Here is a 24,460-nt window from a genome sequence, read left to right as displayed (position 1 = left end):
AGTGCCAAAAATCAAAAGGTTTGTTTTCCCCAATTTACCAAACGTCTGGTCTCCGTAATGTATGGGAACAGGGCGGATCATGGTCAACATAAAACATTGGAAAATGAATCGCAAATATTATAACGGACGGCGTTCCGGCTGCTCTTGGCCATTATGGAGCCATCGAGTCCTTATCCCGTTCCCCCCACTAGAGTCTGTCCCAGTGGGATACAATTCTCTCTGCAACTGAAAAAAAAAGTTGCGGAATAAAAATGTTGCAAAGTAGTTTCCCCCTTTAATTGTCGGCTTATGGTCTGTGGTTTGTTTTTGTTGTGTTGTTTTTTAGGTGGTGGTATGTAAGATAAAGCCACAGGTGGGACTGCGAGAGGTTTTGTTGTGTAGCCCCTCCCTGGGGAGATAGGGGAGGGATGGGGGGTGAGTGGCAGGGGGGGAGGCTTGTGATCCAGCATCAGACATATGAGAGGAGGAGGAGGGGGGGGGGGGTATATATAGTCAGGGAGCCGGCTGTATGTTGCATTAGTCTAACCTGCACACATTGGGCAGAGAGCTCTCTCTCTGTGAGGCTGCATTTTGCATTAAGCCCCTGGGGCTAGGAGTGACACATCTATACTTGGCTGAATCCGTCAGCACTGACTCTTGCAGAAAGGTGGCTGTGTAACCGTACAGAGGAACAGGAGTGCGCTCCCATTCAGCGCTGAATCTGCTGGATTGATCTATATATATATATACATACATACATATATATATTTATTTTATTCCTTGTGGTGTGCTTCATCCAAGCGTAGGACCAGAAAATGCCCAACTTCTCGGGAAACTGGAAGATGAAGCATTCTGAGAATTTCGAGGAGCTGCTAAAAGTGTTGGGTGAGTAAGCTGATCAGAGATCAGATCTGTGCTCCATCAGCTGGCAGAGGCTCACGTGTGGTAGGGGCTGAGGAGATGATGCCAGAGATATGGTTCCCACTGTGCGGGTAATGTGCCATCTGTGTGCAGCAGCAGCAACCTGAAACAGTGTTCTAGTACACAGACATCAGGGGACTTTATCTCACCCCATCCTAATACACAGACATCAGGGGACTTTATCTCACCCCATCCTAATACACGGTCATCAGGGGACTTTATCCCTCACCCCATCCTAATACACAGACATCAGGGGACTGTACCCCTCACCCCATCCTAATACACAGACATCAGGGGACTTTATCCCTCACCCCATCCTAATACACGGTCATCAGGGGACTTTATCGCTCACCTCATCCTAATACACAGTCATCAGGGGACTTTATCTCACCCTATCCTAATATACAGTCATCAGGGGACTTTATCCCTCACCCCATCCTAATACACAGTCATCAGGGGACTTTATCGCTCACCTCATCCTAATACACAGTCATCAGGGAACTTTATCTCTCACCTCATCCTAATACAAAGTCATCAGGGGACTATCTCTCACCCTATCCTAATACACAGTCATCAGGGGACTATCATATCCTAATACACAGTCAACAGGGCACTATCTCTCACCTCATCCTAATACACAGTCATCAGGGGAATATCTCATCCTAATACACAGTCATCAGGGGACTATCTCTTACCCTATCCTAATACACAGTCATCAGGGGACTATCTCTCACCTCATCCTAATAAACAGTCATCAGGGGACTATCTCTCACCTCATCCTAATACACAGTCATCAGGGGACTATCTCATCCTAATACACAGTCAACAGGGGACTATCTCTCACCTCATCCTAATAAACAGTCATCAGGGGACTATCTCTCACCTCATCCTAATACACAATCATCAGGGGACTATCTCTCACCTCATCCTAATACACAGTCATCAGGGGACTATCTCATCCTAATAAATAGTCATCAGGGGACTATCTCTCACCTCATCTGTGCCATCTGTGTGCAGCAGCAACCTGAAACAGTGTTCTAGTACACAAGCATCAGGGGACTTTATCTCACCCCATTCTAATACTCAGACATCAGGGGACTTTATCCCTCACCCCATCCTAATACACAGTCATCAGGGGACTTTATTGCTCACCTCATCCTAATACACAGTCATCAGGGGACTTTATCTCTTACCTCATCCTAATACAAAGTCATCAGGGGACTTTATCTCTCACCCCATCCTAATACACAGGCATCAGGGGACTTTATCTCACTTTATCCTAATATACAGTCATCAGGGGACTTTTTCCTCTCACCTTATCCTAATACAAAGTCATCAGGGGACTATCTCTCACCTCATCCTAATACACAGTCATCAGGGGACTATCTCTCACCCTATCCTAATACACAGTCATCAGGGGACTATCTCATCCTAATAAACAGTCATCAGGGAACTATCTCTCACCTCATTCTAATAAACAGACATCAGGGGACTATCTCTCACCCTATCCTAATACACAGTCATCAGGGGACTATCTCTCACCTCATCCTAATAAACAGTCATCAGGGGACTATCTCTCACCTCATCCTAATACACAGTCATCAGGGGACTATCTCTCACCTCATCCTAATACACAGTCATCAGGGGACTATCTCTCACCTCATCCTAATACACAGTCATCGGGGACTATCTCTCACCCTATCCTAATACACAGTCATCAGGGGACTATCTCTCACCTCATCCTAATAAACAGTCATCAGGGGACTATCTCTCACCTCATCCTAATAAACAGTCATCAGGGGACTATCTCTCACCTCATCCTAATACACAGTCATCAGGGGACTATCTCTCACCTCATCCTAATACACAGTCATCAGGGGACTATCTCATCCTAATAAACAGTCATCAGGGGACTATCTCTCACCTCATCTGTGCCATCTGTGTGCAGCAGCAACCTGAAACAGTGTTCTAGTACACAAGCATCAGGGGACTTTATCTCACCCCATTCTAATACTCAGACATCAGGGGACTTTATCCCTCACCCCATCCTAATACACAGTCATCAGGGGACTTTATTGCTCACCTCATCCTAATACACAGTCATCAGGGGACTTTATCTCTCACCTCATCCTAATACAAAGTCATCAGGGGACTTTATCTCTCACCCCATCCTAATACACAGGCATCAGGGGACTTTATCTCACTTTATCCTAATATACAGTCATCAGGGGACTTTTTCCTCTCACCTTATCCTAATACAAAGTCATCAGGGGACTATCTCTCACCTCATCCTAATACACAGTCATCAGGGGACTATCTCTCACCCTATCCTAATACACAGTCATCAGGGGACTATCTCATCCTAATAAACAGTCATCAGGGAACTATCTCTCACCTCATTCTAATAAACAGACATCAGGGGACTATCTCTCACCCTATCCTAATACACAGTCATCAGGGGACTATCTCTCACCTCATCCTAATAAACAGTCATCAGGGGACTATCTCTCACCTCATCCTAATACACAGTCATCAGGGGAATATCTCATCCTAATACACAGTCATCAGGGGACTATCTCTCCCCTCATCCTAATACACAGTCATCAGGGACTATCTCTCACCTCATCCTAATACACAGTCATCAGGGGACTATCTCATCCTAATAAACAGTCATAAGGGGACTATCTCTCACCTCATCCTAATACACAGTCAACAGGGGACTATCTCTCACCTCATCCTAATAAACAGTCATCAGGGGACTATCTCTCACCTCATCCTAATACACAGTCATCAGGGGACTATCTCTCACCTCATCCTAATACACAGTCATCAGGGGACTATCTCTCACCCTATCCTAATACACAGTCATCAGGGGACTATCTCTCACCACATCCTAATACACAGTCATCAGGGGACTATCTCTCACCCTATTCTAATAGACAGACATCAGGGGACTATCTCTCACCCTATCCTAATAAACAGACATCAGGGGACAGTATATTTTACCCCATCCCAATATACAGTCATCAGGTGACTTTATCTCTCAACCTGACCTAATACACAGTCATCAAGGGACTTTATCTCTCACCCTATCCTAATACACAGACTTTAGGGGACTTTATCTCTCACCCCATCAGAATACACATATCAGGGGACTTTATCTCTCCCTAATTCTAATAAACATAAGATGACTTTATCTCTCTCACCATCATAATATATAGGCGTCAGGGGACTTCATCTCTCTCTCTCTCCATCCTAATACACAGACATCAGGGGACAGTATCTCTCTCCCTGACCTAGTACACAGGCATCAAGGGACTTTATCTGTCTCATACACACAGACCTCTTCCCCTCCTAATACATAGAGATCAGGCTGCTTTTTCCCTCATGCATCATAATACAGGATACGATCACTAGGTCTACAACAACTAGGTCAACCTGACTGAAGGTCGACAGGGTCAGTATGTTGACATGGGGATGATCGACAGTCAAAAGGTCAAGATGGGGTTTTTCACCCTTTTTTTTTTTAGCCGACCCTACCATACACTAGGGTGTGGTGGGAGAATAAAATAGTGCACGAAGCATGGCGGATGCAGCGAGGCATGCGAGGGGACATGGTGCACTTTTTTAGTGCCCGTGTCGACTGTCGACATTTGGGACAAAAAAAGTGGAAAAACCCTATGTCAACCTTTTGACTGTGGACCTTCCCCACGTTGACCTTCAGGCATGTGGACCAAGTTGCTGTCTATCCAATGATCCATACCTCATAATACAAAGTCAGTAGCTATGAAATGAGCACAGACACAGCAGCACCTGTCTGAGCATAGACACAGCAGCACCTGTCTGAGCATAGACACAGCAGCACCTGTCTGAGCATAGACACAGCAGCACCTGTCTGAGCATAGACACAGCAGCACCTGTCTGAGCATAGACACAGCAGCACCTGTCTGAGCATAGACACAGCAGCACCTGTCTGAGCATAGACACAGCAGCACCTGTCTGAGCATAGACACAGCAGCACCTGTCTGAGCATAGACACAGCAGCACCTGTCTGAGCATCGACACAGCAGCACCTGTCTGAGCATAGACACAGCAGAACCTGTCTGAGCATAGACACAGCAGCACCTGTCTGAGCACAGACACAGCAGCACCTGTCTGAGCACAGACACAGCAGCATATATCTGAGCACAGACACAGCAGCATATATCTGAGCATAGACACAGCAGCATATATCTGAGCACAGACACAGCAGCACCTGTCTGAGCATAGACACAGCAGGACCTGTCTGAGCACAGACACAGCAGCACCTGTCTGAGTACAGGCACATGAGCACAGACAAAGCAGCACCTATCTGAGCACAGGCACAGCAGCACCTATCTCACAGGTGGCGGTGAGTACATGCTCACAGGTGGCGTTGAGTACTTGCTCACAGGTGGCGGTGAGTACGTGCTCACAGGTGGCGTTGAGTACGTGCTCACAGGTGGCGGTGAGTACGTGCTCACAGGTGGCGGTGAGTACGTGCTCACAGGTGGCGGTGAGTACGTGCTCACAGGTGGCGGTGAGTACGTGCTCACAGGTGGGTGCATTTAGGGGCTTATTTATCATTAAATTATTGAGGCAAATTCAATGAAAACATGTCACCATTTTTATGAATGTTTATAAATGGACATAGGGTGATATGAATGAGAATCCACCTACATACTTGTGACATCATTGCTGAACAATGTGATGTCACTGATCCCTGTTGAGTGGATAGGCTGCATTATAATTATGATTGTTCAGCCCATCAAGTGGCTGTTTTGCACTTGTCATTTAATGGAACCAGACAGGACAATGTGGAAAACCTGCACCCTCCGATTTGTTACCTAACCTATCTACAAATCAACATTCTACAAGTCCAGTTCCCCTATAGTGGCTCCCAAATTCGCCCCTCAATTCCAGGTTTTAAGGATATCTACATTTAAGCATCAATTCCTTGATTAGTACAGCAGTCAGTTTGTGCATACCATCTGTGCTTATCCACGGTTATCCTTAAAACCTCGACTGAAGAGTGGCTTGAAAATTGAATTTGGGAAACCCTGCTTTAGCCCATAGATATAGCTGTAGATGTCATAGCACCTCCTGCAGTAAAACCCTCCATGTGAATTCCTTTTGGCCCTTTAAATCCTGAGCTCTTTAAACTCCATTCCTGCATGTAATTTTTGCCAGGGAACCCCTTCCCTCTCACCTGCACCACAACTGTACTGGTCCTGTGAATCGGCCAAGACCCAGCTTTAATAAATACTCTGCAGCTTTAAGGAACCCAGTACAGTCTTATATATATCAAAGCACACTGTACTTTTATTTTAATAGGATTATAAAGCTGGCAAGGCCAGGAAGAGTGTCTGGAGATTACGGCAGGCGTCTGATCTCGGTTTGTGGGTTGTCTGTTCTGCAGATTGTCATAGATCCCTGGGGGCATATCACTGCTCTGTGCTGAAATGCGTGGCTGGCACCGCTAAGCAGCAGGGATGCTGTGCTGGTGGTATAGATGTGTTACTGAAGCAATGCAGGCATACACTGGGCGCTGCCGCCTACAAATCAAGGTGCCAGGGTTTATTTCATAGTATCGCCTATCAGCGACCCAGAACTTGATTTTTGCTCTATCCATTACACAGCTGGGAGATCTGTCCTTTGTAGAAATATATTTTCTGACAACAGGAAACCATATCTCCATAGTGCCCATTATCGCAGCCCAATTTGCCAGTTGTCACCCACCCACAATCCTTTTCCAACAAGGATTGTTTCAATGGATGTTGTGTCGGCAATCACAATATTCAGATTCATTCTATAAACGCCGTAATGTCGACCGGAACATAATGTAGACATCCAATTAAGCCTAATGCTTAAGCCTCTATTGGCTGTATTTACATATTGGCCCTTATTCTGGTTCACTCGCAAAGGCAAATTCCTTCTCAAATGGACAAAACCATGTGCACTGCAGCGGGGGTAGATGTTACTTGTGCAGAGAGAGTTAGATTTGGGTGGGGTTTTACTTCAAAGTGAGATTTATATTGCAGTGTAAAAATAAAGCAGCCAGTATTTACCCTGCATAGAAACAAAATAACTCCCCCAAATCTAATTCTCCCTGCACAAGTTACATCTGCCCCACCTGCAGGAATTTTCCTTTGCGAGTGAACCAGAATAAGGGCCATTAACTGCATCAGCATTTCATGTGCCAATAAGTCTCTGATGTCGATATGTTGGGTGTCAATATTATAACTTTTGGCTTGTGGTGACTACATCCACATTTATATGGATGAATGGAAATGGTGTGACTGGTCTGCGGACCTGCGTTTCCATCCATCTCTCCTGCCTTCCCGATACACTGCATTGTGCTATAGAAAGAACCAAGTACTGTCACATATAACACATTACAGTGTATTGTACAGACTGTAAGGAAACTTCAGACCCATCCACAGTCCCCATGCCGACTGAGTGGTGTGCTGCTATGTTGCTTATTAAAAGAAAAAAATGCAATTAAATCAAAAAGGTGCAAATAAATCCCTAACGTGTCTCCATGCACCTGTTGGCGGTGGCCATTTTGTAACTTGTGAGAATCAATTCACCAGGAAAGGGTGATGTCCTCATAAGGCCTAACTCCCCTAATTTAGGCAAGGGTACTTCAAGCATATTACCTCACTGTCCTTCCAGTCAGGACATTTGTCACATTGCCAGAGCTCCCATGATATAGGTATGTTCTCCCTAGGAACGTGATACACCCCAAAGTGACACAGCCACACCCATCAGCGTTTTTTTCTCATACGCTCTATAGCGGCGTTCATACACTCCGAACCTATATTCTTATAATAGTGGCTGGCTGCCATTTTGTGAGCTGAACCAATTCACCAGGAACCAGTAGCATCATTGGTTTATATGTATAAGGAACTGATGAGTTGCATTTAAATATTAATTCAAAATGGCCGCCGCCGTTGTGTGCTGTCAACGTGTTTGTATTGCTTCAGAGGGTTCTGTCCATTGTTAGGCCCGTTAGGCCTGACTTCTGTAGATTTGGGTCAACAAGGCGATGAATAAAATATTACCACATGGCACTCCGTTCTGGAACGTGCTTCACAGAATATTACTGTTGCTCTTACCCTGGCCGGTTTCAGTCAGGTTACAGATGAATGTTTCTATCTACATTGTTCTACCTTGATACTGGTGTCATTCTATAGCGTAGCCAAGATTACTTTACATAAAACTATATTGAGTGATATATTGCATCCATATTCTTCCTCGCCGGTCAGGCCACAGTATATCCTTTCATTAACTGTATTCCCTCCGGAGGAACCAGACGTGGTTCTCTGCCAGTAATAATTGTGGAAAATCTGTGATATCCTGATTTATAACAATATAAAGTGGTGTAACTCCTGGTGTACATGTGTATTAAAGCCGAGCTTTCTTTCACTACTGGCATGCAGCCTATTGTTCTAGATTTCTCATTCTCTAGCTCCCAAAATAAGTGTACGAGGCTATAAAGTCTTATACAACCAGTGACTGAGACGTTACTGGCCTCATATTGTGTTACCAGCCTCTGTTATTAATAACATTGATTCGAACAGCATTAATGTGCCGTGTTACCCATTTCAACCAATCTCTCTTTAGTTCAGTTACACATGACTCAAAGCTGAAACCTGATTTGTTGCTATAGGTTACAGCAAATTCCTGCTGCTTGAGCCACAATCTTATAAATGAGACTGGCTAATGGTTTGATTGCGATAAACTCTGAAACACTCAACCGATTGTGATACCGTTTTCACCGTTGTGAAGGTCGTTTTCACAGGCATGTTTTAGTCGATGTGTTATCACGGTTGGTTGTCAGGGGGCGGTGGGTGGAGTCCTGCACACTGCTCTCGGCAATTAATGGGCTTCTGTGTCTTATCTCAGATTTCCACCCAAGCAGATGCGGCTGTGGTATAGCTCACAGACGATGAGTCGACAGTCAAAAAGGTTGACACAAGAAAAGGATAACCTTAATTTTTCAAGTTTTTTGGTGTAAACGTTGACACCTGAGCATGATCCCGTAAGAGTTCTGCCAATTCATTTTCTGCGCCCCCTTTACCGTTCCCAACCAGAGTCATTGTGGGTGGTAAATATGAAACAGTCCAAATAATTGTTAACTTTTTATGACTCAAATTAATAATTCGGGAGACCACCAATTTTGGGGAGTATGCCAGGAAAGATGCCACTGTTTTGCTATTTCTGAGGTAAACGGGGACTTTATACAACACCTGCCACGCAGAAACACAATGTGCATGATTCTGGAGCAGACGCAGGGATCAGACGATGCAGAATTGCGCTGTCACTCCCTGCACTTGTCCCTTGCACCTCACTCGTTGGATCTCCTGTAGGGGATGTCCAAAAAGGAGGCGGCAGATAATGATGTATTCCTGATTTGTGCTGTAGCTTTATTCCCACTAAACCAATAAGCACTGCACAGATTTATCTGCTTTGTTGTCCAGAAATGTATTTTCCTTTTCAAATCGTTTAGATACAACTTCGGTAGCTCAGTGGTTAAATGCACTTCATCCATTACTGCGCTGCCAGGCTTGCCAGTATAAATCCCAGTGCCCGCTTCTCGCGCTCCGGCACAGACGCCGCCGATTGGATTTGAAGCTTGCTAGGGGGGGCGACGTTATTAAAGGTAAATAAAACACATTCGGCAGGTGGAATGGCTCTGCTGTGTATCTGTGTGTTCTAGTGTTTACATGAGTATATGAGCCCCATCTGCAGATCCGCACAGCGGGATGACTCCGTACGCCCTTGTATGCTTATGGGCCATATATAAGCCCACTCGAAGCAAATGCTAGTCTGCTACCTTGTGATTGCTTTTGTGCTTGTGCAGGTGTGAGGGAGAAAGAGATGTAAGGGGGGGGGTATTCAATTCCTGACACTATTTCCGTCAGAGTAAACAAGGCAGCTCTTCAGAACGAACCCGACTTTAAAAGCAGTCGGGCCCGTTTTGCCTAAAACGATCTTGGATTGTCGAGCTCACGTCTGGATCTTGACAATCCATGGCCGTTTTTGCAGAAACGCCCCCTCTTCGATGATTGGCAGGCGGGACATTGAATCCCGCCTGCCGATAAACTGGCGAGCAGGCCGAAAACGGGCCAGGGTCTCGACTGTCGGGGCGTACGTGAGTGTGATAAGGTTTATTTTGTACCGTCGTACGGAATAATGCAATTATCTATGCATGGCGTTTATCTTTGTTCTCCTATCCAGTTACAGTTGTGGTACTATAGGCATGACCTTAAAATCATTATCCAGAAGCGGTGAGTGACATAGGCCATAATAAGCAAAGTTCCGGGGATTAGCTGGCCAATCCTTGTGGGTAGCAGAATGCAATGATGGCGGTGGTGGGGTAATAAGATAAATCCCCCCGGCATTTAGTGGAGGCCACACATAACAGGTGCAGAGACATGGCGTTGTGTCCCGTCCCCCCCCCACCACCACCACCAAGTGGTTCGCTAGACACTGGACAGCCCAGGCGCTGGCAGGATCTTGGCTCCTTCCCGGCAGAGAACTGCCAGCTGGAACGGAGACTGTTTGAGTTGGGAGTTCGACACCGGTCTCTTTCCACGTCCCCTACTGAGAGAAAAATACTGATTTCTCACCGCAGGCTGCTTCAGCTACACAAAATTAATGGGATTTAATTGTTGAGCGCGGGACGCAGCGTGAGCGCTGACACACTGGAGGGCCTTTTATCAGCACTCCCAGCTGTAAAACACAACATTGCGCTTATCAAAGAGAAAGCCATGCTGGTTTCAATCAAGCCCTTTATTATTATTCAAGCACATTACGAATGGTTTTTTTTTTTATTATTATTATTGAAAAAAAAATGTGGTGCACGGGTCGTCTTTTTATTAGATAATCTAAAAACCTTTTCTTTTTAAAGTAATATTATAATGGAGAGACCTCTATTTATCTTTCACATACCTCCGTCAGTGCTGATATAGCTGGATAATGCAAGAATGAGAATTAGGCTCCCACGTAGGGCCCAAACGAAACAATTGTTGCTACTTTATCTCTCTCCACGATATCTCTCTCACTATCTAAGGTTTTATACCTCTCCCCCCCCTTAGAGTAAATTCTATGGATGTTGCTGCCCTGGGGTTAGAATCTGTGATGACGGTGATACATATGGCTACCAAATTTGTGACAGTATAATTCACACGGCTAAGGGGGAATATTCAATCACGGATTCCAACTGTCGGGAAGTTCCGACAGTCGTAATCCGGGACGTTTCCGACAGGAATTTGAAGTTCGCAAATCGTCGACAAATCCATAAATTCGACAATCTGCGGTGGTTCCGACAAAACATATTCAACTTGCTTTACAGTCGGACCTGTTTTGCCAGAAACTGCCGTCAATGCTATCGGTAACGGCACCATTGAATGGACAACGATCGCTATTGCCGCCGGTGGACATAAGGGCCTGAAGTGAACAAACCCCTAAATACCTTAGACTTAATATCAGCCCTTATATAGTAAAACGACTGTAATATTGCCTTGTAATTCATAGTAGAAGGTCCGGTCGCCCAAGTGGAAATCACGTCTAATATTTGTTATATATAAACCGTGTCAGATGTCCATTTCTGTATCCGTTCCTTAGGTAAAGAATGGCAGCTTCTCCCCTATCTATCACCTCTTCTTATTTATCAATGACCGTGCCCCAAGCAGTTTCTGCATTTGGTGCCGTCATATCGGGTTCTTCTCCTCCCAGCTGATAGATTTTAATAGCCTTTGCCCATGACGTTACATGTTGGATATTTTTATCTAGGGTTACTATTTCATCCTTACCTAATGGGGAAGTCTCCTGAGTTTGATATGAAGCATTTCTTAAAGGTAACTGCACACATCAAACCCCCATAAAAAAAAAACATTTGTGTAAATGACATCAAATGCTCCCCAACTGTCCACGTGCCACGCCTGGGATGTCCACGAGGGTGGGGCACTGAAACTTGCTTAGTTCGGTTTTGGACCACTAGGCTTACTAGGCAGGTTTGATGGGGTCAGATATATGAGATCGACATTTATAATGTCTGTATTTACCATGTTGACATGAGAGAGTTGACAGGGTTTCAAAATGAACAGTTGGCATGTCTGCGTAATGTCGGCATGTTAAGCAAATAATCATGCATATAGCGGTGGGAATGTTGACATTACTAACTATCTAACTGCAGCCTAACCCTAACCGCATCCTAACTACAGCCTAACCACAGCCTAACCTTTACCCTAGCCACAGCCTAACCTTTACCCTAACCGCATCCTAACCTTTCCCTAACCACAGCCTAACCTTTACCCTAGCCACAGCCTAACCTTTACCCTAGCCACAGCCTAACCTTTACCCTAGCCACAGCCTAACCTTTCCCTAGCCACAGCCTAACCTTTACCCTAGCCACAGCCTAACCTTTACCCTAGCCACAGCCTAACCTTTACCCTAGCCACAGCCTAACCTTTCCCTAACCACAGCCTAACAATTTTCCTAACCACAACCTAACCCTAACCACAGCCTAACCTTTACCTTAACCACAGCCTAATCTTGACCCTATCAACAGCCTAAGGATTTTCCTAACCACAACCTAACTTTAACCACAGCCTAATGATTTTCCTAACCGCAACCTAACTCTAACCGCAGCCTAACCTTTACCCTATCCACAACGATTTTCCTAACCGCAGCCTAACCCTAACCACAGTCTAACCTTTTCCCTAACCATAGCCTAACCCAACGATTTTTCTAACCGCAGCCTAACCCTAACCACAGCCTATCCCTAACTGTAGCCTGGCTCCTCTAACCGCAGCCTAACCCTAACCACAGCCTATCCCTATATGTAGCCTAGCTCTAACCGCAGCCTAACCCTAACCGCAGCCTATCCCTAACTGTAGCTAGCTAATCTAACCGCAGCCTAACCCTAACCACAGCCTATCCCTAACTGTAGCCTAGCTAATCTAACCGCAGCCTAACCCTAACCACAGCCTATCCCTAACTGTAGCCTAGCTAATCTAACCGCAGCCTAACCCTAACCACAGCCTATCCCTAACTGTAGCCTAGCTAATCTAACCTCAACCTAACCCTAACCACAGCCTATCCCTAAATAAGGCCTATCCAGGACTGCAACCTAAATCTGTACCTGACTGCAGCTTTGCCCTAGCCATAGCCTAACCCTGGGGTGATGGAAGTGTATTATACTATTATACAGTATAATCAGATTTATGTCTGTTTTCTCAAACCCTATTGAACCTACTAACTGGTCATTCTGATCCCCGGATTCACCCTTAGTGTAAACTCTGTACACTGGGCTGTTAATTTCTACATCAGACAAAAAGCTAAAAGACCACCTTGGTTTTTGTTTATCACCATTGCAGTACTCTCTGTGGCCTTCCCTCCAGATTTTAGTGCTTTCCCTATTGTCCTGGAGACGGGCGTAAATCTCTTACAGAGTTTATGGCTTAATGGTCTATCACCCCAGTGTTACACATGTTACAGAAAGATCAAAGTCTGGCTGCAGCCGGCCGGGATGCGAGAAAGCCGTCTTTTATTCTCCAGTCTCCAGAACATCTAATTTGTTCTGTAGTTTAACACCTATCTTCTCGCTTTGAACCTACCCTGCATCTTTAGAACTTGCATTCGTAAATGTCTGGTGTTGGATTACGCGGTTTGTGTTGGCTCTAAACTCCAAACCATTGTTTTATATTAGATCTAACTTGTATGTTGTTTAGTGATCTTATGTTAAGCTGGAAATAAAAGCTTAGGACCAGAAATGTGAACTGATATCTCTTTGGGCTTCTAAATCCAAAAATGTGGATGCTTCATGTCAAATCTGAATTATGTGGGTTATACAGAGGGGTTTATCCAGTTAGGAGTCACCCTACCTGGCTAGGGAGCCTCCAATCTGGACTGCATTCACCATCAGACAGGCCAGATTGAGCCCTTTGTTTAGTTATGGGATGGAACGATACCATTGTTCTAAAGCTGCTGCATAAACAAGTGGCATGCCCAGTCTACATGAAGAATAATGATATTTATTGTATCTTCTTGGTTTGTTTCTGCAAGTGGCTGTTAATTCTGCAGAGTGTCATCTGACTACCATGGCTACCACAGTCACATGGCACTGAGCAGAGATGCTTCAGCACAACTCTCTGAGCTCTTTGACATCCTCCCTGTGTTGATACTGTATTTTAGTATTAACTAAACCAAGCTTGTTTTTTTTAAGAGCTTAAGAAGAGCTAGAAGGGTCAGGAAAATAATTACACAGAATTACAATTTAGAAATGACAATACTAATAATGATATCATTTTCATTCCTCCCAGTTTACAGAGTCTTCCCCATAAAAGTTAATATAATCTATTAAAATAATCAAGAGAGGAATCTATAGCCTTGTGTAAAAAAAAATGTTTTGTACAGTCATCTTCCCCATGGCGTTTGGAACCCTCCCCAAATACAGAGTACCAAGGGTTACAGGAGGCCATGAGTTACAGTAGGAAATCTGATTTGATTATTCAGGGTTATATGAATGCAGGGAGGAGCATGAATGGAGTGTTTGCCAGCGTTCCTTCGCTTGCCAGCCAAGCCCCGGAGCAAACAAGGCTCTTATTCTCTATTCATTCATTACAAACAAGATGGGTTTTATGAGAAAATGACAGCTCTCTCCTTTTATTTTGCACTGAGCTGGATCATGCTCGTCTCTCTTACAGACGTGACCTTCTTTCCCGGCTCTCGGAAATCATATGTCTACACTGATCTTGTGTCTGGTTGGTGGACCGGGACCTCACAAGACAAACCAGTCATCCTGCTGTACGCTTCACTAATGAGATGTTCTCAGTAATTCTCCTCGTGCTCACGCACCCTATGCCATACCACTCCTACATTTTCTTCACCGCCACCCCCCTTCCCAAAAAATGGTGCTATATGGATGATAGGTTGAAAGAGGGAGAAAGGGGCGGATATTATCCGATCAGTCTTTCGACACCTGAAGGTGATCATTGATAGGGCCATCTCGTGATGCTCCACCCACAATTTTTTTTCTTTTTTTCAAAAACAGAGTTTATGCTCTAATCGGGATCATAACCAGTGATTGCATCAACAGGGGGCCTTCAGCACAAATAAATCTTTGCAAAGGGGAGCCACACCAACTGCCATTCCAAACTGACTCGCTGGCAGTGGGTGTGGCTCCCCTATTTGAATTTTGAACTGTGCTGCAGAACCTACTCTGGAGCCGCCACTGATCATAAGGAATCTGCTAAATGCAATATGAGTGCCCAGATCTGTGGCATCTTCCCCACCTCCTGGGCATGCCCGCATGATGAGAACGCCCAGGGATAGACATGTGTGGAATTGGATTATAGGCAGAGGGGAAATCAATTCCTATTGGTCTCTGTGGTCACACCCCCATGGCATGCAACACTGGATGGAGAGAGCAAGAAGCTACTGCCATTAAATGCCACAGTGTAGACCTAGCAACTCTCATGCCTAACGCAGCATTGATAATTGACTAGATGGAGGGTGGGGTGAGTTTGGCAACAATTTACTTGCTGGTAGTTTTTGAGACCGCTGCACGTCGCCAGTGAATTATTTTGAAACAGGAGGGACTGCACTTGATTGGCTGGCTGTCTACTAAGTAGGCAGGTTCATAAGAAGCTCCTCGTGGGCGGTGTATATCACTCCTATGTTTTTTTTTATCCCAATGGATTATGTGTCGGATCAAGAAAATAAGTTAGTAGGCTGTGCCGTTGCAGGATTCAGGGGCTCCAGCTGCAATTGGCCGGTGTCCCTAACCTTGTGGCAGGTGACATCATGATGTCATGCAGCAAGTACCGGTAGCAGGAAGCTCCTGTTCTGCATCACTGGTCCATATATCTACTTAAGGGACTACGTACCAAGAAGGGCCCAGTGCTGTTGGGTACTATGAAGAGCACAATGCTAGATGCGGATGTCGATTTGTAATATGACTCAATAAAAAGTTAATGTACCAAAGTATGGAGTGTTGGTTACAGCAGGGGAGGATCTAAAATTATCATTTAGCGGGACGGTTTAACGATTAATTCTGACTCACAGCGTAGCAGCCACGGTTCATCACTCAATTAATCTAGACTGTAGCAGACAGCATAATCAATGTAAGATCTTTGAATCTGGTTAAGCTGCCATACAGAGAATGCAAACAGCAGGGGATAGTGATCACAGCTACACAATGTTGAGGGGGGTTTGCCCTGATTGCCCACCCCTGGATGTCCCATTGGGTTACAGCGGCATGAGCATTCATATAAAGTGTATTCCCGAGGCCTGTTTTGACTATTTAAGTATTGCAATATATTTATATATTTCTATCTGTGTTTTTTGATAAAAGCCGGTGTTGAATGAATGTGTAAAATTTCCCTTAGACGAATCGATTTGCCCAAGAACACAGAACTTTTTTTTAACATTATTATAAAAATAATTTGACAGTGCTAAATTTTGACATCTGACATCCCATGTCCATAATTCGACTGTTACCTGGAGGAAATAGTGTATGGACATGACCGTCTGTGTTTTTTTCCAAATATTACAGGTTCTCTTTTCGGAGCTTAAAAAATAAGCTGTATTATACTATGGCAAATGTGTTCAAATTCCTTCCTCATTGGTGCTGTTGCCACCTTCTCGCTGCCATATCTTTGTGACTGAAAGGTTTCGGCTCAGTAAAACGTCTTGTTACGGTAACGGTTATCTGAGATTATTTGTGTCTCTGGGAGTTACCACCCCGGGGTCTTAAACTTTTTCTACTTTCTACAAAATGTGGTTAAGGTCATGTTGAGTGCTGAGCCAACGTTCAGCCATTTTGTGGACTGAAGAGATGATTATGAACATTAAGTATATGTATTCATAAGCAGCCACTGGCATCTCTGAGGCCCAATCAGGTATTTCATATATTAGCGGTGTCTTTTTTCCCTAATATATTCATAGGTTCTCAATAGTTAAGCACACAAAATGGCCGCCTCCTCTGTGTCAGCAACAACTTAAATGATTATATTAGTATTCATTTTGATCTTGGCCCCTACTCAAACCACGTTTAGAGGAATCTGTAGTGAGCTGGAACGGTAAAGGGTAATTGCAGTCAGGTGTGGAGAGGTCACCGGAATCTGTCTGTCCCGTTACGCGATACAGGGCTCCCTCGCTATGTTGACAGAGGGTCTGATGACAAATGGGAATGAAGGTCTGAGGAAAAGCATCTGCGTTCCGTCTCCTCTGGTGACCTTTTAATACGTCAACTAACCACAAACATTTCCTGCAGCAAAACTAGATATATTTATCTATATGCTTTGTGCTATACGCTTCTGACTATGAAGCAGTAGTGTCTGATCGGACTCCATTTTGAGCTAAACCTGTCTATAACTGTCTTCTCAGGTGTCAACGTCATGTTAAGAAAAATTGCAGTGGCCGCTGCTTCTAAGCCAGCGGTGGAGATCAAGCAGGAAGACCAGTCGTTCTACATTAAAACCTCCACCACTGTCCGAACAACCGAGATCAACTTCAAAATAGGGGAGGAATTTGAGGAACAGACTGTGGATGGTCGTCCATGTAAGGTGAGGATCAGGGTACGGTAGATGCCATTCCAATGCCTCACCCCTGGGGGGCCTGATTCGGTGATGAACGTAAACCCAATTTGCAGAGCATATTCGCAGTATTTTCACACGGCGCACGCAAGAGCGGACTTTGCATTTTAGTCACATCACACATCAACCAAGTTGAGAGTAATCAGGTTTTTTAATGGGCGTAGTTTCAGTCAGGGCGTGTCTATGGAACTGTGGCCCAGGCAGAGTTGAGTGTATGTGTATTTATTTACACCGGTTTCACATGCATCTTTTGCTCAAAGGATCGGGCTGGGGTAAGTGCGCACTGATAGTGATGACAGCTATGTTTCCAAGCGCCGGTTGGCTCAGGGCAAGTAATGTGTATGTGTCTGCATGTCGGTAATATGTGCATTTAGTTCCGTGCATGTGTAGCGGCCATCTCTGCATCGGAGTCCAGTTAGATGGTCGACATTCAGAATGCCGAACACCACAATGTCGACATGGTCTGATTTTCGACATCTAGACTGTCGGCTTGTTGATGCCGAAATGCCAACATTGCATTTTTTTAATGTTATTTTTAAGGTAGGTTTAGGGAAAGGGTTAAGGTTAAATAGGCAAAAAATAAGCCAGTATGTCAGCATTATCGTCATGACATTAAATGTCGACATGATGAAAAAGTTGCCCTAGTTGAATGCCGTCATATTGTCCATCGCAATATAGAGAACTTGATGACATTCAGAACTTGACGACAGTCAGGTGTCGACATTCTGAATTTCGACATGATCCCGACCAGCCGTGTGTGGCCAGGAAGAAATATAAGCTTTATGGCCCAGTTTGCCGCCGTACACTTCCTGTCTGACAACTGTGTTCCCAGCATTAAAATAAAACCAAGCCATAACATCCCAGTAACGACAACTTACGCCATACGCAATTCAATACCATCCTTTCTTTTTGAGCGCAAGTGTCAAAAAAAAAAAAGACCCATAAAATGGATTTTGGATTTGTGGCCACAGGTGCCTGAAACACTGCGCCCATTGTTTCCGTAAAAATATGCTTTTTTAAGGAGTGAAATTCCCTGCCGGTTGGTGGGCATTAAATCATCTGCCGGAATCCGTTCCTGCTTTCTGGCCTGCTGGATGATCATATATATATTAATAGGCTAGTGATAAGCAGCCAGAAATCAGGTGGGCTCCCCTTCCCAGCAGCAAGGGACCCCCAATTCTCTTTGTTTATGCCATGTCCACAGATGCGATCACCCCAACGAGCTCTGTGGCCAGTGGGCCTCGTGGCTGTTCCGGCAGTGCTGCGAGTTAAATTGGTTCCTTTTTAAAACAGTTGCAGAAGCTGAGAAAGTGGAAAGTGAAATCCCGACGCCTCTGGAGCCCCCGGCATGATATGTTTTTAGGCTTCAGCTTGGGATACTAATTGAATGCCCATTTTAGCAAAAAGGAAATTACACTTCTCTCTGCACAGCAGTTTGCGGTCGGGTAGGATGAGGTTATACGGAATCTTTTCTAGGTGGAAATTCAGCACCAAAGTGCAGCTCTGCCAAATCTTAGAGGCCATACATCTGCCGTTTTCACCACAGCTTATTGTGAATGTGCGATAAACCAGGATGTGTCGGAGGTCTGGCGGGTGATTTAAGCCGTACAAGAACGTGCAATTTTAAAAAAAATATAATTATTTTGAAACATTTGTATTCACGCTTAAACCCAGATTTCGTATACTATAGCCACAGTATACAGCCCGGATACATTGTAACCGAATCCGGAATATTCGACAAGTTTAAAAATCTCGATTCATCGATGACCATCAATTGCCGCGTCTGGGAACCAAGGAAATGGGGGCTAGATGTATTGGCACTTCAAGCTTCTAACGTTGTGAAATACTGAACAAGTACAGTAATTGCCATCCAGTAACTATTTGCTGACTCGCCATGGACTGAATAAAGCTCATTTCTGACTGGCTTGTATGTCAAATTGGTCGTCCGGCTTCTGGTGCATTGGAGCATGTTGTGGCTCAGAGCGGTCCAGGAAGGTCATCCTTACGGGATGTAGTTATAATAATGACATTCTTCTGTCGACTCTATAAATGTTGACATGGTGAATATCAGCCAGTATCATTGTGACCCATTATTCTACAGCCCCAGCGGACTTATATCTAAAAGCGATCTGCCAATACCCAGGGCCCAATCATGCACCTCCAGAGAGATCACGCACCTCCAGACAATTGGGACTGTTCTTTTTTTGGTTTTCCTTTTATGACTCTCGTTATTCCGAGGACAATGAGTGGGTGTTGAAGTTAAATTTGAGACCTAGAAATTTTCTTGACAAAATATGGGTCATCGCTTTTTAATAAAGGAGGAAAGTCAGCGCTTGGCATGGTGCCAGCCGACACAAAGGCCCCTGATGGGCTCACCAAAGCATGACAACTCTGCAGCGAGTCGCACGCTCTGTTTCCTTCAGCCTTACACGATGCTGGTCTCATTATCAGATATATGACTCTCCGACCTTGGCAGCCAGGTCTGATGGTGTGACTTCTCCTGAGATTCTTCCCAGTGCGCTCTCTCCTGCGCTATCCCACTGGCAGTACTACCTGCGCACTGTCTGTATGCTACCATGGGGCACATGACAGGAGATGTCAGCAAACAATAGCCCCATCCTGACATTATGGCTGTACACCAGGGCGTAACTACAAAAGTAGGTTATATTGACCTTTTTATCCCCATTCGCATCATTCCAGGCCCATAGCGGGAAACTATGTTAGTAAAAATTGCTACGAGTCAGTAAATGTTGATAACATTGTGAATAAATGCATCCAATGATTGGTAAATCTGACTACAAGTCCAGTAGGCATTTCTTCTAATATAACGGATTATTATTCATATTTAATATGTCCGTTTAAAACTGGAGGGTTTGCTTTGTATTGGTCATTAAGTCATATTGTGTCGACCACAGAAGGTCGACACATGTAATAGGTTGGCATGGCAAAGGTTGACAGGGTTGGGAGGTCAAGCATGTGGTCGATAATAGCAAGGTCGACAGTCAAAATGTGGACTTGAGTTTTTCCCAGTTTTTTTTGTCCCAAATGTCGACATAGTCGACATGGACATTGTCAAAGTATACCGCGTCCCCTCACATGGCTTGCTGTGCTTGGCACAATATTATATTCTCCCTCCGCGCCCTAGTGGATGGTAGGCCATAAAATACCTCCTGTCAGCACATGCCGGCTCAAAAAAAAAGTGAAAAACTTATGTCGACCTTGCCATTGTCGGCATAATGCTTGTGTCAACCTTCCAACCTTGTTGATGTAATTAATGTGTCGACTTCAGTCATGTCGGCCTTCAATTAAACCTTTCTATGCGCACAGTCGCTTATGTAAAATAAGCCCCAATAAAAATAAATGCTGAGTCCATTTAGTGCGACGAAACCGTGCCGAACGCAGCCACCCATAAAGCTCCGCTGCGGCTGATTGTGTTTCAGTGAGTCCATCCTTAATGTTGTTACCCCCCTCTTTGTCCGCACTTCAGCCGTCTCCCTGCCCCCCATTCACTTTCCACAGTCAGGAAGTTAAGTGGCAGAAAGGAGGAAACGGGGTGTTGGAGTTCTCAGTAATGAGCTTCCAGGAGGAGGCGGCTGTCTCCTGCACATGACGGATGAGGGTCTCTGGTATTCAATGTCCTTGTCTGGAGGGCCTGTTTGTTATTTAATCAAGTGCCTCCCTTTTATCTTCCTCCAGAGCCTGGCAAAATGGGAAAGTGAGAACAAGATGGTATGTGAGCAGAGACTGCTGAAAGGGGAAGGGCCGAAGACTTCATGGTCCAGGGAACTGACCAATGATGGGGAACTTATCCTGGTAAGAACCCGCTTCCACGATTCTCTGCGGTGTACAATGTCAATTGAAGACCGATTTTTTTTTTTTCACGTGAAAAATTTAAGTTTTTGGGCGAAAGCACATGGGGGGGGGGGGGGGGATTTACTAAGATTGGAATTAGACTTCACATGTGATGTTGGTATTGGCAACCAATCAGAATCTACTTCCCTCTAGAAGATAGTAGACAGGATCTGATTGGTTGCCCATAGCAACAACATCGCATGTAAAGTTTAATGTAGAATACACACCAGAACGATTTGGCCTAAAATGACTCAATTTAGCTACAATCTTGACCGATTGTATGTAAATTGGGCATGTTTTTGACCATTTCAGAGCAATTCTGATCAGATCCCGATCCGATGCGCGGCCCCGTGGGTCATTAGGTCGTTTCTCAGATCCTAACTGCAGCAGTTAGGATCTGTAAACGACCATTCTAGTGGGTTCGGGTCACAATCGGATCGGGCCCGGATCGTATGCAGATGTGTTCCCAGCATAATTCCCATAAGTCCCATAAGGTTTGGGACAGGTTCTTGGGCGTAAGTTTTTTTTTTGTTTTTTTTTTGCAATCGCGGCCACAAAAACTAGGAACTTTTTAGGATTTTTTGTCAGGACCTGAGTGGGTCTATTTCAATTATCGCGGCTAATTTAATTTTCCCCTCTTAGTAGTGTGGGTAGCAGAGCCTGCCCTAGCCTAAATGACGCCCTAGGCAAGATTTTGGCTGGTGCCCCCTAGCACCGCCACTAGTTCCGCCTCTGACCCTGCTCCCCTTTCCCAGCACCATCAACCCTCATCATAGCAGTCAATATTTTAAATAGAAACAGTGCACACATTCGGTGCGCAGCCCAAACAGGGGTGTGTTCTTGCTTGGAAGGGGCATGGCCACACAATAGTACCCCCAATTCAAATTATGCCACACAGTAGTGCAACTTTATTCACTATATATCATGCGATGGTGTCCCTTATTCACGTTACATCACACAGTAGTACCACTTTACCTTATGTACATTACTCCTCACATTATTCACATTATACCCTTAGAAAAAAATCCTGAGAAAATATTGTACAGTATTTTAAGCACCTCCATGGCCACACTGCAACCCAGCACAAAGCAGTGTGTGCTGGGCAGAGGAGAAGAGCTGCAGCTGCTGCTGTCACTTAAGGGGAGGGGGCCCAGGTCCCCCACTGGGCCCTTCCATCAGACTTTGGCCTGGGTAATTTGTACCCCCTACCCCTTTCTCTCGGCACCCCTGATAATACCACCCAGTAATGCCCCTTACACAGAACACACATTATTAATGTCATTATATACAATAATGCCCCTTACACATTATGCCAACCTTTATTAATGCCCTTCATACACATAATGCCCCTTACACATATGTTGCACATTATTAATGCCCTTATACACATGACCTGTGACAACCTATTTTGCAAACTGTATACTAATTTTCCTTTTTTCTCTTGTAGACCATGACTGCTGACGATGTCGTCTGTACACGGATTTATATTAGAGACTAAATTCACCGAGCCACCTTAAGAAATCTGAGGCTTTCATTTTGTCCGGCCCGTCATCTGAATCTTTAGTAACCACTTTTTCTAAAGCAGAGAGTATCCCGTTTACAGAAAGACACCATAAAGTCAATACTCACCCTTAAATGGCCACGGTCTACCATGATTGTTTTGGAAGATGGTAGAATCGACCTCTTTCTCATCTTGCCGCAAAGACTTGTTTATAACCAGATTGGGCAACACCGTCACAAAGAGTGAGGGGGAGGGGTGTGGGCAATACCTGAATTGCCAAGTAGCCTGTGTTCAATGAAAAGTTTAATGTATGTGTTAGATGGACCATTCCAAGATATTCTTGGAAAACTGTTTCTGTCAGCCATTTTATATGTACAGACATTTTAAGATGGACAACCAGAAAATGCATCAAAGAAAAGGTATTGCTGATTTTATCAACAGAACCAAGGGCTTGTTGATAGTCAGCATTGGAAGAAAGAGAGACAAAGACCTAATTCGCAGTAGTACTAATCAGTAATTAAAAAGAAGTACTAGCAAAATAGGGTTTCAAAGTAAAGTAAAGATGGCCGCCAGCCTTGTGAATATTTCCCTCAGATTTGAAGGGTTTTGTCTTAGAGACGTTCTAGAACACAGTGCACATTCACCCACAGGCACATAAGTAAAATGATTGTAAAGTAGACCCGTGCATTACTTCTATATAGACATTTTGATATGTACATACAGCGGACACAAGGAGGTTAACTAACAGCACTACAGAGAGGCGTCCATATTGCTCCCTTTCCTTATTAGCCAGAATATAGCACCACTCAAGAAGAGAAAATGGATATTCCCTTTTCATAATACAACTGGCTTTAAACATTTTATACTTGTATGGTATTGAAACACATAACTGTAGTACTGCTAGCTACATGTTTTAGTCCCTATGGTAGAATCCTCTCACGTTGCTTTTATTTTTCTAGTTTATGCATTGATTCTGTATTTATTTGTCCATATGTTTTTGTTTTGTTTTTTAAGTAAAGAAAAATACTTCAAAAGAGTTGTTAGTGTTTTTGTGGTTCATTTCGTTTTTTTATGTGATTCAGATGGGTCCCAGATGACCTCCCTACAGTCAGTACACAGACAGCGGAATTGCGACTGCTAAATGCCCGACAGTTTGAATCCTGAATTACAGGGGCTATTCTCCCTGTGGGGTGCCGCCGAGCCCGCAAGGGGCTTTGATGCGCTTGCCCCCGGCCCTTTCAGAGTACTGGCAGTCGGGACTCTATCGGGCCACTATACCACACCCATTCAGATTGGCTGTTTTGTGTTTTTATGTGGTTCAAATAGTTTTTTGTTTGTTTTTACGTGGATTAGATTGGCTGTTTATTTGATTTCTTTTTAAAGTGATTCAGGATGGCTGTTTGGCTTTTACGTGGTTCAGAATACAGTTTGAGTATCACTTATACAAATATTTCTTATCAGAATTATTCCGAAAACCATACATCCCAGAAAGTAAAAAAAAAATATATATTTTTGCTAAAAGCACTACTGGGGACATCTATAACAGCACTACTGAGAATATGACATAAATAGACACTAAATA

The 24,460-nt window shown here is 44.4% G+C and overlaps 1 protein-coding gene across 2 annotated transcripts; it reads left to right on the top strand.

The window, feature by feature from the left end:
• The first annotated feature begins 507 nt into the window (after nt 1-507).
• Nucleotides 508-23,914, top strand: CRABP2 (cellular retinoic acid binding protein 2). Of its 2 annotated transcripts, none has more exons than XM_083165862.1 (4): nt 508-864; nt 17,317-17,495; nt 21,222-21,338; nt 22,825-23,914. In XM_083165862.1, the coding sequence occupies exons 1-4, from the start codon at nt 795-797 to the stop codon at nt 22,873-22,875; spliced, it is 417 nt and encodes a 138-aa protein (XP_083021988.1). In that variant the 5' UTR covers nt 508-794; the 3' UTR covers nt 22,876-23,914. The 2 variants fall into 2 exon arrangements, with proteins under 2 accessions (XP_083021988.1, XP_083021989.1); XM_083165863.1 differs by lacking the exon at nt 508-864 and adding an exon at nt 16,974-17,160.
• Nucleotides 23,915-24,460: the final 546 nt, after the last annotated feature.

Source organism: Crinia signifera, chromosome 12, assembly GCF_055691185.1.
Source record: "Crinia signifera chromosome 12, ASM5569118v1, whole genome shotgun sequence".
Classification (NCBI taxonomy): Eukaryota; Metazoa; Chordata; class Amphibia; order Anura; family Myobatrachidae; genus Crinia; species Crinia signifera.
This window is presented reverse-complemented; position numbering and strand designations above follow the sequence as displayed.